This window comes from Sylvia atricapilla, chromosome 12, assembly GCF_009819655.1.
Source record: "Sylvia atricapilla isolate bSylAtr1 chromosome 12, bSylAtr1.pri, whole genome shotgun sequence".
Classification (NCBI taxonomy): Eukaryota; Metazoa; Chordata; class Aves; order Passeriformes; family Sylviidae; genus Sylvia; species Sylvia atricapilla.
In genome coordinates this window covers 11,406,235-11,425,635 of record NC_089151.1, presented here as the reverse complement: position 1 = coordinate 11,425,635, position 19,401 = coordinate 11,406,235, and the positions used below count along the sequence as shown (strand labels likewise).

The 19,401-nt window shown below is 37.5% G+C and overlaps 1 protein-coding gene across 2 annotated transcripts in view; it reads left to right on the top strand.

Annotated features, from left to right (window-relative positions):
* CHD9 (chromodomain helicase DNA binding protein 9) overlaps positions 1-19,401 on the top strand; it is a 77,410-nt gene that overhangs the window by 21,101 nt on the left and 36,908 nt on the right. The window contains exons 1-6 of one of the 2 annotated variants that reach the window (XM_066327868.1): positions 3,460-3,623; positions 4,757-5,091; positions 13,762-13,873; positions 17,073-17,222; positions 18,375-18,443; positions 18,532-18,587. In XM_066327868.1, coding sequence (XP_066183965.1) covers positions 3,594-3,623; positions 4,757-5,091; positions 13,762-13,873; positions 17,073-17,222; positions 18,375-18,443; positions 18,532-18,587 — 752 coding nt within the window. In that variant the 5' untranslated portion in view covers positions 3,460-3,593. Of the gene's footprint in view, positions 1-3,459; positions 3,624-4,756; positions 5,092-13,761; positions 13,874-17,072; positions 17,223-18,374; positions 18,444-18,531; positions 18,588-19,401 lie in introns of those variants that run through there. The other variant, XM_066327867.1, reaches the window with a different exon arrangement.

The following is a 19,401-nucleotide window of genomic DNA, read 5'->3' as shown; positions in this document are numbered from 1 at the left end:
TGAAAAACATTATTTCAAAAAAGTGCAATTAAAAAAAAAGTTCAATAAAAATTATTTCAATCACAAATGTGTGACCTGTTAAAAATCTTAGAGAAAAGCATTGTCAGTTCCTAGAATATATGAAGAATTGATGCAACTTCAGAGAGATACTTAGTTTGAAAGGTTTTGTGCACACACAGAATTGAAAGTAATGCTACTCTATTGTGAATGGCCATGCCTACTGTAGGAAAGGTGTTCTTTACAATGGAAGCCATATTTTACTATTGGAACAGATAAGGCAGGATTTGGGAGGGTTTTCTAGGCGTTAGAAGTAGTTTCAGTGTTAAACCCACGTTCTCCTTGGGGTTTCCTTTGTAGTGATAGGCAGAGGATGTAAAAGAATTATTTGTTGTTCTGGTACAAATGAAAAAGGGTTTAGCCCTCAGAGAAAAAACCTGATGTCTGTAAGCATTGAGGATGGTGGTTTGTCCTTGCTAGGAGAAGGACTGTTATGCCATTGAAGGTCTTCAAATACATGTCCTGTGCAACCAAAACGAAGTGTTGGCGGAAATGCCTTTCTATGAAAAGCCTACTCAGCAGAGTTGGTATTGGAAAGATGCTGTCAGGATTCTGCTTCTTGATATTGCCTGGTAACTTGACTGCTTTTACATTGTTGAACTAAGAAATCATTCAGATATGTGTAGGGGACCTTCTACTCCTGTGAGACAGCATGTCAAATTCCCTTGAACAGTGCCAAAAAGATGCTCCCCTGGCTGTGGATTAGGGCAGGTGTGGGAATTCTACAGCTGTTGTCTGATCTGTTCCCTGAGCATTTCTCCGGGCAAGCTCTGCGGTGTGAGCACCACCAGGGCCCATACCTGCTGCTGCTGCTAATGGCTTTTGCAGGCAGCAGCAGTGGTGTGAATTTGAGGTGATTCCTGCCAATTTCCCTGCTGCCCACAGGATTGCGTGAAGCAGCAGGGAACTGACAGGAGGCTTGTTCCCTGCACTCAGCTGCTGCTTGGCAAAGCCATTAGCAGCAGCAGATACCCTGGAGCTCCCTCTGTGCAGACTCAAGACAACATTGCATTGCTTTGCATTTGCTCATATCTGGATGATTATCTTTGCAATCGTGAAAAGTACAAACCTATTTTTTCCAAATAAAATCTTCAGGTTTGAAATATGTGGTGGCCTCAGGGTTTTCCTTTCCACCTTCTTCTACATGTTTGTCAGTTAAAAATTTCTTATTCTGGATGGAATAAGTTTGTGAGCCATTGGCGAGAGGATATATTCCTTTAGAATGTTTTATCTGTGTTTTGTCTCACCCGGGGAGTGGTATTTTCAGCTTGCAAAGGCTTTGCCCTTTTTTTGTAGATGCTGGACAACCTTTGAAATGGTTTTCATTGTGCATGATGATTTACATCCGTTCAACCATCTTATAGCTGTGCATATTTTCTAATCATAAAATTATTACCAGAATAAAAGAGCTCTCCTGAATTAAATGGCTTTTGTTGCTAAGTACAGAGATCTTGTCCTCTGTAGTGCAAGCGTGTTTCATGTTCTAATCTCAAAACACTTGTGTTGCTTTCCAGTTTTGTTTTTTGTGACAATGGTGACTTCCTTGATGAAGGTTTCATTACAGATATTTTTGGCTTAGAATGGCTGGCTGGTGCCTTCCTGCGTCTTCATGAATGTCATTTCCATATGGTTAGAAATGCCGTAACAAAATTTAAAAAACCCCATGGTCTGGGATTTCTAACAAATAGCTTAATGTTTGTGCAGTGCAGGAGACAGAACTCGGAAAGGATAGTACAGAGCAAGATGCAGAGGAATTATAACACAGAGGAGCCTCGTCCAGCATAGTCACAGTTCTACAGTAAGAGCGTACTAAATGTTGTTGAGGAATAAATAGGGAAGCAGCTTTGAGCTCTGAGAAAAGGTAGCAAAGAAACTTTGTTTTAAAAGAATAAGATATCTAAAAAGAGACCGTAAAAGGATTCATGATAAGCCACCATTTCTGGATTACCTATTTAATTATTAAGCATTTTTTGTTTGTTTCTTGGTGGCCCAGGAATGTTCAAGAACAGACCAATGTAGCAGTACTGGCTTCAGTAGCATTTGGCTTTTAGAGCTGAAATTATATCAAGGGTACATTAGGAATATTTTGTTGTTGTTGTTGAGCTGATCTCAAAATGTAAAATGGTTGATTAGTTACCATTTTTACTAAGACATGAAATAATAACCCTAAATGATAAATCCCTGTAATTTACTATAGTTACTGTAAACATAATGGAAAAACATCTTGGCTAGAGTTCTCAAAAGTAAAATTTAAATGTAGTAATTGTCCTTGTGATGCTGCTGCATGTTTACAGAAATATCCCTGAATTTAAGTGGTATTGTTAAGAAAATAATAGATTTAAAGTATTGGTACCACTAGTGTTTCTACTGGACAAGGAACTTAATTTTGAAATTAATCTTAAATAAAAGGGAAATTATCTTTTAGAGTAATGACCGATCTTAACAATCTGAAAATCTTTGCCATATTTTAAATATTCTATGGAAAAACATATATCTTGCAAAACAAAGGTACATGTATATATATCGAGCAAAAACAAATCAAGTCCCAATCTTTCTTCGTTCTTCTTGAATGGGCTTTTGAGAATCAAGGGTATTGCTAGGATGGAGCTAATGCTGTCAAAAAGCTTCTTGTTTTTTTAACAACCTTGCAAAAAACCCAATCTTCTTTTTGGTTTTATTTGATAGGCTCACAATACGTATTTAAAAACTTGTCCAATTTTTTTAAAATAGCACTTTAACCCAAGCTGGGAATGAAGAGGCGCTTACCAGAGAGCCGTGTCCCGAGGAGGTCTCCACCGCAGGGTCCCGCAGGTCTGGGCAGGGGCAGAGGGATAAAACACAGCACTTCTTCCATTTTCTGTAGGAAGCAGGGAAGCCTGTCAGCAAATGTTTATAGTCACTAATACCATCTTAGAGTAATGAAGTAAATGCAAGAAAAATAATAATTTTTTAAAAAAGGGAGAGCAGAATCTGTTTGTGAGGCCCCAGGCTGGGTCCGGCCGCTGTCCCCCCGTGCCCTCCCCCGGGGCTGGAGCCGCAGGGTTGCGGTGCGGCGAGTCCAGCCCGGCACAGCGCCCGGTTCCCACGGTTTTCCAAGGGAGCGAGCAGCCGCTGTGGGCGGCGCTGCGGGCGGGGAGCGGGAAGGGTTAAAGCCGATCCCCGCGGGGGTTAAACGTGGAGCCTAATGGAATAATGACGGGTAGCACCATCTGCTGGCCTAGTTCCGCGGGGAGCGGGTCTAAGCAGCGCTAATATCGGCGCTGATGCCTTTTGATGCTTTGTGCGTTTCTTTGCGCGCTTTGTTGGGATCCGGCGGGCCGCGCACGGCGGGGCCGGGCCGGGCCGGGGGCGGCGGGTGCGCGCCGGGCTGGGCGCGGGGATGCTGCTGAAGCCAACCAGGGCTCCGGGAGGGCTGTGCGCGGCCCGGCTGCCGCTCGCTAAATAGGCCATTTAGCAATCTTCTCCCCATGCTTTTCTCCTGAGCACTGCCGGGGGTGCTGGAAAAGCGGAGGGCAAGTCTTTGTCTGACGCCAAAAATGTCTTCAGCGAAGAGGCCAAGAGGAAGGGTAAGTGAGAGCCTGAATGAGTGGGAGGAGGAGGGGTTCTTTGGGCTAAAAGGCTAATGGGATTGAATAACCTTCCTTATTACTGGCTGCTGCTGCGGGAGCTGCATCGCCATCTTGAGCTGTTCCCGAGCTGGGTCCGGCTGTTTGTTCCAGCCCCGGGCTTTAAGGTGGCCTCGGGAGCGGCCCCAGCCCTGCCTCCCGCCCCCGGCGCCCATGAGGCACCTATAGAACATGTATCCCGGGAAGTGCACGGGGTTTGGCCAGAAAATGTGTTGGGAAATTCCTGCTGGCTTTTCTTCCTGCTCTAGGCAGAGGCGCATTTACGGGTGAGAACGTAACATAACTGTTATCTGCTGGGGTTTTGTGTTTGAATAGGAAATTCTTTCCATTCCTCAAAGGGGGAGGGGAGGAAAGCAAAAACATGTCTTCTGGCTGGCTGCAGGAGAGCCTCATCAGCCCCGTAAACAATTCTGCGACCATGAAACGGGCGTTAAAAACCCGGGGATAAAAACAAGTTACGTCTTTTATCCAAGGCGCGGAGTGTATGTCGATCTAAATAAAAGAAACGCTGCTTTCTGATCTGTGTATGGAGATAGAACTGTGTAATTTTAGTTTTGGTTTTATCTTTTGTCTGTTTTTTTTAATCTTGGTGTTGTTCGAGCATCTGTTGTGTTCATCACCGAGTTAGTCCTGTAGATCATTCGTCTGCTTTAAGGTGACTGTGGTCCTGGTATTCTGCCAAAGGGAAAACACTGATGCTGTTACCGTCGGGAGCTCCTCGCTTTTTCTTTTATTGGAGGTGTTGGACGTGTGTGTGAAATGTATGGGAATGCTGCAGAGGTTAAGGGTTGCTTTCTTTAATGGCAGAGGTGGAGAGAAGGCTGGGAGAATTTCAGAAGGATATTTTTTACTGACTTCGAGTACTTGGATTGGTTGTTTAAAACCTACAATTGATGTAGTTATTTTGAAACCCACGCCATTCTGTGATATAAACTGAACTCCTCATTTTTTTGTGTCCGCATAAGTCCTTAGCAGTTACATTTTTTAAAAATGCATATCCCTATCAAAAATGTTTGTACTTTATATTTTTAAAATAACGGGGATTTAATTTAATTTTTGTTTCTTGCTTACAGCCTCCTTCCAAGAAGACTGATGGTTCAGGATCATATACTAAGTTGCAGAATACCCAGGTGAGGACAATGTCTGAAAAGAAGCAGAAGAAAAAAACAGACTCAGAAAGTAAACAAGAGAAGGCGAATCGCATAATATCTGAAGCAATTGCAAAGGCAAAAGAGAGAGGAGAGAGAAACATTCCAAGAGTAATGAGCCCTGAAAACTTCCCCAGTGTTTCAGCTGAAGGAAAAGAGGAAAAGAAGGGGAGAAAAGTTAAATCCAAACCAAAGGATAAGGAGAGCAAAAAGCCGAAAACTGGTTCCTCATCCAAAATTAAAGAGAAAACAAAAATTGGGTAAGTAGATTAAAACATTGTCTTCTCTTCAGGCTGTAAATCCTTGATTAAAATGGAAACTGCTTACTGATAATAAAACGTTCTCCTCCACTGCCTACACAAAATTCTTCTTGATTAAGTCCATGTGTGGACTCTCTCATTCAGGAACAAGAATGCTCTGTTTTCTCTTTAGATAAAATCACTGTAGGAGGGTCCTTTTGAAAGGAATTATTTTAAATATATATTCTAAAATATTCTGTACTTGCTTTGAAGCATAGACCTAAATATCTTTTATCTAGTTTTGTAATCCATACTGACTCCAAACTAAGTTTTTCTGGGTTATAAATGCTGTCTTTTATCAATTTTGGCATGTAGCTTCAATACAGTATGCTTGATAAACTGGAGAGGGAGAAATTGGAAGTTTAATGAACTTGTAAGCAAGAGAATATTCTTACAGATATCACATGTATCAAAAGTAAAACACATACTGGAAAGATTAAATTCTAAGAACTTTGTAGTCTTTGCTCATCAATTTAATTTGCCCTCTTAAAAATTTTGCAGACTCAGCTGGGTCAGGCTGGGTGGATACCTTGGGATGAGGAGCTTTTGGAAGGCTTTAGGTGTTCAAATGCTCTAGGGATTTCAGGAACTGGCTCGTCTTGGGACTCCAGAGCTAACCTACCTTGCCTGTTTACTTTTGAAGGAGAGTGTGTGATTTCCAATGTTAACTACATCAGAACTTGAAACGGAAATCTGAGCTGCAGTCTGATTTTTATTTTTTTAAAATCCGTGCTCTTTTTGCAGTAGCAGAAATATTAACTGGCATATCTCTCAAATTCAAATGTCTCATATACATATGTATATTTTAATGTGTGGAGCAGAAATGAATGCTCTTTTAATCAGCCTATATCTCTGCATTTTCTTTTTTTCTTCTAGAGATCAATGCTTTTCTTATATGTTTGAAGTAATTGTTTAAAACAATTTTGGGTAGTTATCCCGCAGTATGAAGGTTACTGCTCTATACCCAACTTCATCCTTAATGTGAATTTTCATGGTATTAATTTCTTTCTGTTCTGTTTATGTGTTGGCATATGATGCTGCTTGTAAGTGCACTGAGCACTTTTCTTTTTTTCTCCATCTAGTTTAGGGTGGATGTGTACTTCCAAAGCTGATTTCACTTTCATGTTTCTGAGTTTACTCATGTTCTATAACAAACATTTTGTGGGTCTGTCTAATCAGAAAAGTTCCATGGTTGTTTAGGTAGTGTCAGTTTCAAGAAACCTTATGGTTTATCCTTAGTGTGGTTTTTATTCATTCTTTTGAGAAATTGACAAAACCTGCCAAAATATCATTGTTATGATACACTACATAGTCGCCATAATATTTTTACTGTTCTTAAATTGATGACGACAACAACCAAGTAAACTGTTACTTACAGTTTATGATCCTGCACTCAGCTTTGTCTCCGTGAAGTGCTTTGCTGTGCACATCACTTAGGATCAGTTTTCAGGATTTCATCAGACGGCATCAGTTGAGAAAGAGACATTTCTCAAACTGTGTTTTTAACCATCGTGTTTGTGTTAGATGCAAGGTACATGTAAGCTGCTAGAGGAGCTCCCATTTAATTCTGGTCAATGTTTCGTCATTTTGCATTGAGCTGTGAAGGTTTGCCTCTCCATTACTTACCAGTTTAATCAGCTAATGCCCCATAGCACACTCCTAACTTAATCATGCTGTCAGGTATTGCTTTCCTTAGGCAGGAAACAGACCTAAAGATGTAGCAGTCAGGTTAGGAGCTGTGAAGAGTCTTCTAGAACCACATATTGCAGGTTTCTGTTCATATTAGCAGAATTCCATTTTATTTAGATGGACAGTAGCAAATCAGATGCTTTGAGACATCCAGATACTTCATTTTTGTATCCAAATGGATTCATGTGTTGTGTTGAATTAGCACTATTGTATATTATTGATATAAATACAAAATAGTAAGTGTTTAGCAAAGAATACACCAAGGATTTTGCAGAACAGCAATTTCAATAAGGCCTTCATTTTTTTTTTTAAAGACTAATCTAACCGAACTGCTTTCTATGCAAATGTAGCTGCTGATATTATAACAGAATAATTACTACAAAATCACTCTACTTGTCTTTTCAACCATGGTTAAAAAAAAATTACTGATTAATAAAATATGTTTTATTCAGAGAAAACTAAAATTAAATGATAAGGAATTTAGAAAACTAAACACCTCTTGTAAGCGTTTTATCCTATCTGCTGTCCTTAAGAAATATTTCTTAATGAGTCTAAGCACATCCTTGGAATTATTGTTAAGTTAAAATAGGATTGGGTTTTTAAGTGTGTGGGTTGCTCCATTGATTTTTTTCGTTACCTTAAAATAAACTTTGACTGAATCTTGGGAAAAAATTTTACTATGCTAAAATGATACCTGTAAAAGACAAGTGCTTTATTGGGCAGGAAGGGAAGATCTCAGTTCAATGAAGAATGAGAAATTTTTGAGATATGTTTTTTTTTTTTCTTTGGAATGAGAAATTTTTGAGATATGTTTAAAATGGGATAAAAAAGAATTTAAATTCTTTTTCAATCAATACTGAGAAAAACTTTATATTGTAAATATATATACATATTTGTATATATGGCATTCCTTGTATTTAATCAGAAAATGAAGTCCCTTACTGTTTTAAAAAGATAAATAAACAATTTCCAGCTGTTAGAAGCTATTTTGAACTAATTTTTCTGCAAGCGTTATAGATGTGAGTGAAACCTAAAAGCCAGTGAAGGTTTACAATAAAAAAAAAATCAATGTACCTTTTTAATAGTAGTAGAGAATTAGTTTGGGTGCATCTGCTGTTCCATTTTAGGAGTTCTACTGTGAAATGTCCATCCCAGACGAATGCTTTTCTTTTCAGTCAGGGTTTCTATAGCAAACTCATTTAACTTACAGGAACTGTTACATCTGTTGGTTCTGTTTGGGTTTGGAGTGTCAGAGCAGTGCAGGAGGTGAGGCAAAGTTGGGTGTGTTTGAGATGATCTGAAATTACATGTGTATTAGGTGACTCCTGTTTCATTTTTGCAAGCCAACAGGCAGCTGGTTGATCTGAAACAATAACAAGTCGATTTTTTCTTTTTTTTTTTTCTTTTGAGGAAAGCTTGCAAAACAGTTTTGATCTGGTCTTTCATATCTCTGCTTGCAATAAACACAGCCTGGTCAGTACAAGCAGAGTTGTATCCTCTGTAGCCCAGCACTCAATAACAGCAAACTCTTATTTAGATTGTGATCATAGACTTTGACCTCTTACGGAGCTTTTGTCTGTGTAGCAAGTTCTGTGTTGCTCTGGAGGAGGATTTTCAGAGTTACAGTTGAATTGTAAACGCTGCTCCTGTACAGCTGGACCACTGGTTGCTGACCAGACCTTGATAAAAGTGCCTGGTAGCCATCAGTTTAAAAAAAAAAAAAAAAGTGCTTTAAATTGTAATACAACACAGCTTTTACTGAAATTGAGTAGCCCTCTTCTGGGATCAAGATGAGTTTTAACTACTGTTTCTAGATTTAAGGGGCAAGATGATTTTTAAACAGTTCCTGTTGATTCCTGCTGAGACAATCAGTTTGTGTTTGGTGGCTTCGTGTTAACTGTTTATATTTTCCTTAGTGCTGCTCTGAGATCTACACGTAGAGGAAAATTTATAGCATTATTCATTCCAATTTATCATTGCTAGTTAAAAATTGCTAGCAGTTACTTTCTAGGCAGGCTGTAGTTTCTTTCTAAAGGTGAAGGTAAAGGTTTTATTTCTCTGCACTGTGAAGACAGAGAAATAATGCTTATTAATTTTAGTCAAGTCTATTAGAACTATTGGATTCTGTGGTTAGTAAAGTTTCTGTGCCATAAGAAGATACATGGCTAAATTAGATTTTATTGCCAAGAACATTGTAAGGGTATGACAGAAATTGTTAGAAGAACGTATGTATAATATGTTTAGTATTGCCAAATAATGTTCACCAGTTTGCTTTATGTGTTGATTACTGATTAAGTTAATTCTTCAAAATTTGCTTTACAATTTCTCTGCAGACAGCAGAGCCACTTTTCATATCCTGGCTATTTACCAAGGTGTGTTGACATTTAGGAATCTATTTAAACTTTTTCATATTTTTGCATAGAACTTGTTTCCATTTATAAGCTTTTTCTAATTGATCCTACTTCTTCCATCTAAGGTGATGCATATTTAATCTAAAAAGTCTACTTCTTACCACTTGATGTGAAGAATTATGAATTTGTGAACATTCTCTTGTTCAAAAAAGTAGATTGGCATTTAGGTTTTATAGCTCTCAACGTATTCCCACCTACTCAAACATAAAATTAAATATCACAGCCCTGATGAAAAGCAACAGCTCTGCACTGGTGATGTAAAGGACAATGTCAGTTGAATACATTAGGTAGTTTTTTTTCTTAATCATTGCATAGTTTAAATAAATAAGTCCCCCAAATTCTAAGAACTCAATTTACAAATGTTTGAGTCAGAGTGGTAGTCTTTCAGTTCAAAACTGCTGCCAGAAATGGCTGTATTATTCTGTGTGCTAAAAGAGCAATGGTGGGTTTTATTTTGTTCATTAATCTTTGAATTATGTAGCAGTGAATCCAGCAAGTGGGATGTGATCCCGTGCACTGCTCAAATGAGTAACTGTCCTTGTTGCCTCGAACCTCGAAGGAGCTCTCACAAATACTGTTTACAAGCATTTTTAAGTCTGTCAGGACCCTGACATATAATCTTTGCTTGTAGATGTGATAGTGTTACGATGCTTTGAAACCCTTATAAACTCAGGTAGCAGCTCTGAAGAGAGGGGTAGGGCAGAGGTGGTTCACCTGTCACTCTGAGGCTGTGTTTAGTGTTTTATTAAACACGTGGTAAAAGGAAATGGTCTTTTACCAGCAAATCAATTCTCATTCAAGAGGATACAGTATCTTGTCAAGGAAACTTCTACCTTATTTTTTTTAGCAGAGTTTCTAGTGATAAAAAATTCCTAATACTGTTGATAATGTAGGAGTTTTATTGTTAGTAGTTTAACAAAGTGCTTTGGCTACAAATGATAGTATCTGAGAGGTGACTTTGGACACTGATAATTAGGTAGTGTTTTCTATTTTGGGAAAGTTGAAGTAAAATTATAAAAGCCAGCTGTACTTCCTATTCCTGATAATTCATATTTGCTGCCTTTTTCTCTCTAACCTCTTTAATATTTCCTGTTTTGCTCTTTGGAAGGCTTTGAAAAGTGTTTATCACTTTAAAGCTGTTCAGAGTACTGAGAGTGTTTCCATCACATTCTCTGCTATGAAACAGAGGGGGAATGGAGCACATTCATACTGGTTTTCATTTATAAGAAAGAAGGTGCAGTGCTCCTTAAATAGTGGTTCTTGGTAGCTCTAAACCATGGTAGGAGTCCTAGGATCAGAAGTGATTTTGGCTCATGAGAAATCTTTTTAAACCTTTTTTGTTGTATAAGTTTCTCAACATCTTTGGCTTTTAATTACAGAAGAAGAAAATATGTATTGAAGAAATCTACAATGTCTAATTGTTGAAGTATTTATAGATGTTATGTAATAAGATAAATATAAATTTTGAAAGACAAGAGAAAGTGAAATTGGAGTGGAGTCTGGTGATATTATTTATTCCATGTCTACAGTGTGCTGTTAACTTTTCATAGAAATAGAATAGATAGTTTCTGTTCAGAACAGTTTGTTTCAGGGTGGAAAAGGGATTTTAGCCAAGGATCTTTATGCTTTCATGCAGAAATTTATAAACTGGCAAGAGAACTTGTTCACTCAATGAAAATTTTTCGCAGAATTGATCCAGTTTACAAGCTTCTGAAAATCATTGTTTTCACATAGCAGATTTTTTAGAAGTTTTTGGCCAAAATATGAGCAGATTGCATTTTTACTGATAGAAATGTATGACTTTAGCACCATACTGTTGTTCAGCAACTTTTGATAGCAAGGGAGCATTGTGATTCTGGGCACTGGATCAGAAAGAAGTGAAACTGTATTTATTCCTCTCTTTGGCACCATATCCATATAGAGGAAGAAACATTCTGATCTACAGCATGCAGAGATGTTCAGAAGATTTCAGGGAGATGCTTGTGAAGTACTCGGAGTAGGGAATGCAAGCTCAAAGCAAGACTCAAAAGCTGGCAAATGGAATATTGTGTGTGAGGCTGCAGGGGCAGAGCAAGAGTTGAACCCAGGGAGGAGCTAAAACTAAGGATAGGAGAAGAACAAATGTGCAAGGAAAGATGTAGCTATAGCAGTCTAATCACAAAATGTTCTAAAACAGAATGTCCTGAAAATCCTCAGCCGTTCAGTGGAGACCACTAGAACCCATAGTAAACCCTATATTTCTAAATATTGTGCTTCTTGAATACTAAAGGACCCTTGAGGCTGAAATTGTAAACAGTGGTGCATGAAGTGAGATAGTGGAAGATACAAATACTTAACGTAGCAACCTGCATTTAGGGATTGTTTTAACTTACCATTTCACGAAAGAGGGTCAAACTTTGGAAGACATTGCCTGGGTACCTACCAGCTGTCAGCCTTGGAGATAAGTGGAACTTAACTGGGCTGAGCAACATAAAATAACTCTGAGGTTGGCTCTGAGTAGGGACCACAGGTCTTCCTGAGACCTCTTCCAGCTTGACTTAAATCTTAACACTTGCTTGATTAAAACCAGTTATCCATTCAGTTTTCCTTATTCTTCGAAAAAATTTAAGAGCAGGGAAAACATTTATTGATACTTCCTGCCATTTTTCCAAACCCTAAAGGTACAAACCAGGAACTCGGTGGGGTGGATATTGTTTCATTAAGGATTTTCTCACTCATAAGTTTACCAGGTTTCCTTTTAAATGCATGTTAAATTTTAGCGTCCAGAATTACATTTAACAACAATTTCAGAAGGTCAATCACAATGTGCCTCATCTGCATAATTTTGAATATATTAGCTGATTTGACATATTAGTGACAAGTGCTAATGTAACACTTAAATTTTATGAAACAAAGTGAGATAAAAATGGAAAAAGTGATTATCCAAGTCCATCACTAGAAAGTGTCATATTGGACAAATATCAGAGAATACAAGTCTTAAAATAAAAATGAAATAAAAAGGAAAGACGATTCCTAATCAAAGCTTGAAAAGTGTGGGGGAAAATGCTCAATCTAACCTTGAAGTCAGTAGGGAAACCACTCTGTTCATTGCTGAAATAATTTCCTGTGATTATGAAACATGTTTTCTAAGTAATAATGAAACTGAGAACACCTAATGAAAAGCCAAGGACCAGAATTTACTTGTGAACAAGCAACTCTGTGATTATGCTGACTGCAGCTTCATTTCAACCTGCATCCATCAGTGCTGTTCACTTTGTGCTAAAAGTGAAAAAAACCACTGGACTGGAAAATCTTCTGGGGTTTTTTAGCCTTTCCACTGAACATACACAGGGATTAAATATTGAAAAGCAATGAAAATAGTCATTGCTTCTGAAGATGTACCTGCAGTCTTTTGTAAGCCATGTTGCTTTAACTTTCCACAGTATTTTGGTAATTTAAGATGCAAAGAGAAGTAAATGAGTTGTGTTTCAACTATTACATTCTTAGCAATAGTATTCTCATCAGGTGGCCAATATATTTGATGTTATACTGCTGTAGAATAACTTGTATTATCTGTATAAAGACTAAAATCTTGTTTTTAATTTGTTTGTAACGTGGCAGAAGCAGCTTGTATGCTGGAATACTTTCCTCATTTTATGTTGCAAGTCTGATCATAGAATATGAAATACATATTTTAGGACAGCTCCCAGTCTGTGATTTTCTTGAATAGTTTGCCATTATTCTACAGTTATGCCACTGTAAAGACATTTAAAGAAGTGTATTTAGCACATTTCAAATATGGAAAAATATTTTTGCACCCTTTAGTTATAAACAAATATGATAAATTGTTATCGTGATTTACAGTGTAACCTTTAAATCTAAACAAAGAAATAATTGGTGCTTTTTCATTACAGTTTAATGAATTTATTCAGCAGAATGTATCCTTAACACAATAGTTTTTAACAGTGGTGGTTCTGATAGGTTCTAAGATTACTTACAGATGAAACTACCAGATTTTGGATATAGATTTTTTTTTAAGAGCAAAAAGAAGATTTGTTCAAATCACTTATTTTTACAATTGAATAACTTAAGCATGAAAGTTTTGCATGTCAGATAGTTTTGAGTGATTTTTAGGTTGTTCTGCACAGTTAATTTTTTTGAGTACAAATAAGGGAAGCTACATTTTACAGTGGTAATATTTTTATGATAAATCATATAGTGTTGTCATCTGCAGCTGGTATCTCTGCTAACTTTGTGTAGTTTACCATTGTCAGTTGGTTTAAATGTCGAATTTTGTATTTCTGTTTCTCATGTAGAGATTTAAAATGTTTATGGTAATTAGGAATTTGTGGTAGCAAGGTAACTGTAGAAAAGCTCACTAAAATTAGTGAGCAATACTGTCTTCTGTAAGATATTTGAGACCTGTTACTCATTTTTCAGACAGTGATGCTATCTGAGTTTTATATCGAGAATAAGGAAATTGCTAGTGGTTTGATCCTGAAGTTACACACGCTGGTGTAGAGCATTCACTCAGGGGCTTTGTTTCTGACAGAAAACTGATCATCACACTGGGCAAAAAGCAGAAAAGGAAAAACGAATCTTCAGATGAGTTGTCTGATGCTAAGCAGACCCCACAGCGGCCACTGAAAGATGAAGACTCACAGGTAAGTAGTTGGTATTCTTCCTTTATAAAGTTCTATGTGTTATGCCTACAGATCTTTTTACCTCTCCTTCCCAGAAAGTTACACTTCCTTTGTCACAGTGACAGCTACCCTTAAACTTCTGTGTATGTCAGGTAGAACTTTTCATCATCAGCCACTTTTCTTAGTTAAAAATCAGAAAATCCTACAGGGTAAAATAAAATCTCTTTTCTGTAATGGGACATCAATGCCCTGCTTGTATCTGTTTAATTTCAGTACAGAAGCCCATAGATTTGAGACTGAAAGTACTTACACTGAGCTGGCAGTTAGACCTGATCCTCACTTTGGCTGAGTGTGAAAATGCAGAGATTGCCTAACAGACAGGACATTTATCAGTGCAGCTGACTCTTTGAGAACTTTTAAAAGGGTTGTTTCAAGCTTTAATGTGGGTTTTTTTCCTGAGCTCTGCTTCTGTAGAAACTGAAAGAACAGATTTCTTGCAGCGTTGGATCTGAAGGCAGCAATGATCAATATGCTGATAGGCTCTAGTTGCTTGTGGAATACTTCTGAAGGGAGTGCCAGATAAAGAATTGAAGTGATCGAGTCATTCCTGTGAGGAATAGCTCTCTTGTAACTTAATTTCTGCAGTTTTTCCATAGATTGCCCTGAAATAATAGTAACATAGCTAATTACTTCTAAAAATTGTAGACAAAGAAGCATGAACTGTTGATAAGAGATTATATTCTATTTATGTGTGCATTAGTAACAGAATTTTAACTTCTTGCTTTAGGGCAGTCTCCAGTAAAGTAGGGTTATGTGCTGGAAATGCACAGGTTTTTATCCTGTGGCAATTTCATCCACAGAGGTAAAATCAGTATTCAAAATAAGATGCTGTTGAATAAAAATTAATTGTGTTAGTTGATGATAGTTGTCAAATAACAATTGTGAGATACTGAATTGCCCTCTGGTGTTTCACAGATAATAAATGCTGGAGGGGAAAAGGGATCAGAAACCATCTCCCGAAACGACTTCTCATTAACTGAAGTGATAGTTTGTCTTAGGTAAAGGTTACCTGAAAGGATCTGTAACTTTTCAGTTGTGTTCTGTTATCAGATAGATGGAAATTTGTAGGCCAGCAAATGTAATATAAAAGACTGAAGATCAGTTTTTTCCTGGGCATATCATGAAATCACCTGCTCGTGGTGTGAAGGGAAAAGAGGGTAGGGATAATCAGGAGTGGCATGAGAGAGAAATAACTTTCCTGCAGAATATTACAGCATTGCCCTGCTCTCTTTGAAGGAACTGGGGAGAAGCAGGAAAGACATAAATTGCTTTACTTCATTAATTAGTTTTCACTTCAATTTTCAAACATGTTCATGATTTTATTTTCAAAGAGCTTTTCTAATTTCTGTTGCAAATAGCTGTTTCGAAGCTGTGGGGAGGCAGTTTTAGGCCTTTTTTCCCCCTAATTCATTTTGCATGCTTAGTTTCACATTAAGGGTCTTCCTCAAATAGATTTTTTTAAATTATTTATTTTGTATTTTTAATGGGTGGTGCTACTTTATTTTATTTTATGTCTTAGAGCCATTTGTTTATGGCCGTAGTTCTCAGCTCAGGGGAATACAGAAGTTTTCTTCCAAACTGCTCAGATTATGTATTAATGTGTTGGAGAACATATGTTGATGTTTTGCTAATCATTTCATACTTAAGGAAAAGACATAGTGAGAAGAATTGAAAATGCCAGTTACATAATCTTGCATTGCTCATGTTACCTGGTTTGTTTGGTTTTCTTTAAACCCACTTCTGTCAGCAAGCTATTATTGATTTAAGTATAATGTGACATTAGTGTGGCTTTACATTTGAAATTGCTTTTGGTGATAACACCCAACACCACACACACTTCATGGAAGAACAGCCAATCTGCATAACTATGGAAAGCTCTTGAAGGAGCTTTGTTTTTGCAGTTTCTCTGGAGGAATGCTCATACCCATTCTTTGACTTGTACTGTACCCATGGGTTACTGCTCTGTACTGTAATGGAGCTGTTAAAGTACAGCAACGTCTGTTACCAGATACCAGCCAGACCAAGGGCTGAATTAACAGTCAGGAAGAAAAGTTTCTGTGCTGCAATCTCACTGTTACTAAATATCTGCTCTGCAGAAGCCAGTGTGACCACAGGATTTTGGGGTTTGTCCTATTCACAACTTGTTCTCCAAACTGAGTACTGCAGTGTAATATAGCATTGCAACCTGCAGCAGATTTTCCTGCACAAAAATACCCTTTTCTGTGTAGCTCAATATAATAAATTTGTTTTGTAGAGACTGTTTTGTTTTGCTGTTTTTATTTTTGTGACCATCAGTTCTCCAAAGCAGATTATAGTGTTTTCAGATGTTAGCTGACTAGTTCGATACTGCTATTTTTATCCAGTGAATCCAATTTACAAATTAATCTTATGATTAAATAAGCAGTGTCTCATATATTGGTACTGAGGGGTTGGAAATGTTATGCAATATCCTAATAATCTTAAGTATTTGAAACTGTGAGTGAGAAGGAATTATTTTCTTTGACTGAACATTATTTCTTCAGCTGGAATTTGTTGTCCTCAGATTCTTGAAGAAACCAGAATGAAAGGCTAGAGAGAGAAACTGCAAAGTAAGCCAAATAATGCTGTTAAACAAGCCTTGATTAAGATGGAGGAGAAAATACAGACATTAACAAAGCAACAGACTTCATTAGCCATCACATCAGATTTCATCAGCAGTCTGACCAATATGATTTAGTGAAAATCTCCATAATTTTTGTATAGCACCATTTAGTAGAGATACGTGAGTTTATTTTCTGTCTTTCCCTCTGATTGTGGAGTTGGAGGGTAACACTCCACTATTACACAGAATTAGGAAATCGCTGTGGAGATACTGATGCCCGTGGGAGATCTGCTACATATCAGCTCTGCTCCCATACCCTGAAAAGAGTGTTGCATGTTTGCTTTTGAACCCTAAAAATGGAAGTATCATATGCTTACATGAAAGAGAAAATAGCAATTTAATTAATTGAACATAAGTGGATACCAGAGGTGATTTATTATTTCATGTTTGTTATCAAATGTTGACCTTTGGTTTTGGGTACAGCTGAAATATTTGCATAGAGTGTCCCAGTACATGCAGCTGATGTTAGGAGAGATTCTGGGTAAAACCTCTCTATCTTTTCTTTCTCCTGCATGGCAGAAGAGAAGATCAAATCGTCAAGTTAAAAGGAAAAAATACGCTGAAGAAGGAGAAGGGAAACAATCAGAAGAAGAAGCAGCTAAAGTTTCTGTGAAAGTCAAGAAGAATTCTGCCCCTTTACCTGCTGAACAGCCTTTACAATTATTTGTGGTAAGTAAAAATTGGCTTGGTCTATTGGAACTTTCTATTTGTCTCAAGTAGTTCAGTGAATAAAGCTCCTAACTTGGAATACACTATTATTTCTAAGCCACAGTTCAGTGTGACATTTTGGTAAGATCTTGGAAGCTGGAAGAAATGACTTCTTACTTTTTTTTTTTGTGTTAATAAACATTTGCTGGCTTAATTGATGTTAAGAATAAGACTAAGGATGGTTATATCTCAAACATGTGAGATGAGATCCCATTTTTTATGTGGGATAGGCATATGAAAAAGCTCTATTCTAATGTTACCGTGACTTACAGAAGCATCATTATTCAGGGGAATCTCTGCTTGCTGAGGTATTTAAAGGACTCTTCTCCTCTCCCCAAACCCTTTCAGGTTTACACTTCACTGTTCAGCTTGTAGACTCAAACTTACTGTTGAGCCACTCAAGGTAAACAGAGTGGCAGAAAAGAAACAGGAAAAAAGTGTTTATGAGATACTTGAAAGAGTGCCAGCAGTTTTAAGGGAAGAAGAGTGATGGTAGAATTGGGAACAAATCCGACAAGAGGGGAGGTGACTGACTATTGCAAACAACTTGTGCAGATCACCTCTGTCTCTGGAACCCCTGCCTCAGTTGTGGCAGAGCCACAATCCCATCTGTGCCTCATCTAAGCCCTGCTGGAGTTCTCAGCCATGACCTCCTCTCTCTGATTCCACAGCATGTTTGTTACCTGTGTGCAGAGTAGATGGATCAGACTGAGTTTGTCACATGCTGGGTTTCTTTCCTCTTTTTCCACCTGTCTGTCAGAGTTCTTCACCAGTTGTATATAACTAAATTCTGGGTATGTCCAGTGCACCAGTAACTCAGCAGGACATTCACAGTGTCTGGCAAGGATCAGAATCCCCAGTGCTTGCAAGTGAGTGCTGCAGCTCTTGCTGTTGGGAAGTGCCAGACTTGCTGTACCTTGGGACATAAACCTTTCTTGGATAGAGACCTGGGTTTTAAATTTTACCCCCAACCTGTTAGGGAATGCTGCTGGTGGAGATCAAATTTACCTTTTGTTGCTCATCTTCTGACAAGCCACATGTGGTTGAAGGTTTTAAGCCTGAGAGAGAGGGCATTTACTGCAGTTTGATAATACTGTTTTCCTGTGTTTATAGGAAAATCCAAGCGAAGAAGATGCAGCAATTGTAGACAAAATCTTATCCTCCAGGGTAATAAAGAAAGAAGTAAGTGATTGTCATGGGATGAAATAGTTTATCTGAAAAAGGAATTTGCATCTGTCATTTTACATTTCCCCCGAATTTCCTTTTCCAGGTATCTGCTGGGATGACAGTAGACACAGAAGAGTTTTTTGTAAAATACAAGAACTAGTAAGTATTAAAAAGTTGTTTCATTGGATGTGCTGACTGAATTGTTCAGTATTATATTTATGTACTCAAGTTTTGTATTGTTTGAAGGTTAGTTTGTCATCTGTTGAGATTTTTCTTTACCAATTTAGTCTTTGAATTTCTAGGAATCTGTCATATGGTAGTTATAATTTAAAAACTATGAGTATTGTGAAACTAGCACTATCCAATAAGCTGGCAGCCTTTATTTGCCAAAGAACAGAGTTTTTTAGGGAAGATATTTATTAAACTAGAAGATACATTTTTAAATTCAGCAGGGACTACATGCCTGAGGCAAATTTTAATTTCATGAATTTAAATCAGAGGTGGTTTGTAAACCTAGATTAGATTCAGTGTCATGCATTTAGGAGATGCTGATGCAGTAGTTGGACTTATTGTTTCAAAAAGAAAGAAAAAATTCTGATAGAAATGATTTTACAACAAAAGCAGGAAATAAAAGATTGAAGAAAATAACATTTTCCATATTTTATTTTAAATTTCATATCTGTTTTCCTGTCACTGCTCGATTCTTGATGCTGAAAATCCAAGCTTGTTTTAAATTTTACATATGTGAATAATCAGATTTTTGCAATAATAAATTTAGATTCTTTTGATACTCTGGTTCTGTGTGTTGCTGGAGACCATTTGCCTTGTGTTTTCCAAAAGGGTAAAATCTGTCTTTCCATCCAAGAATGAATAATCCCCAGCTGTACTTCCTTGCTAGCATATCTTTCGAAAGCTTGAAAAAATGATGAAAATACACTAAAAAAAGGGATGTGAGGAAGAAATGTGTGATGTA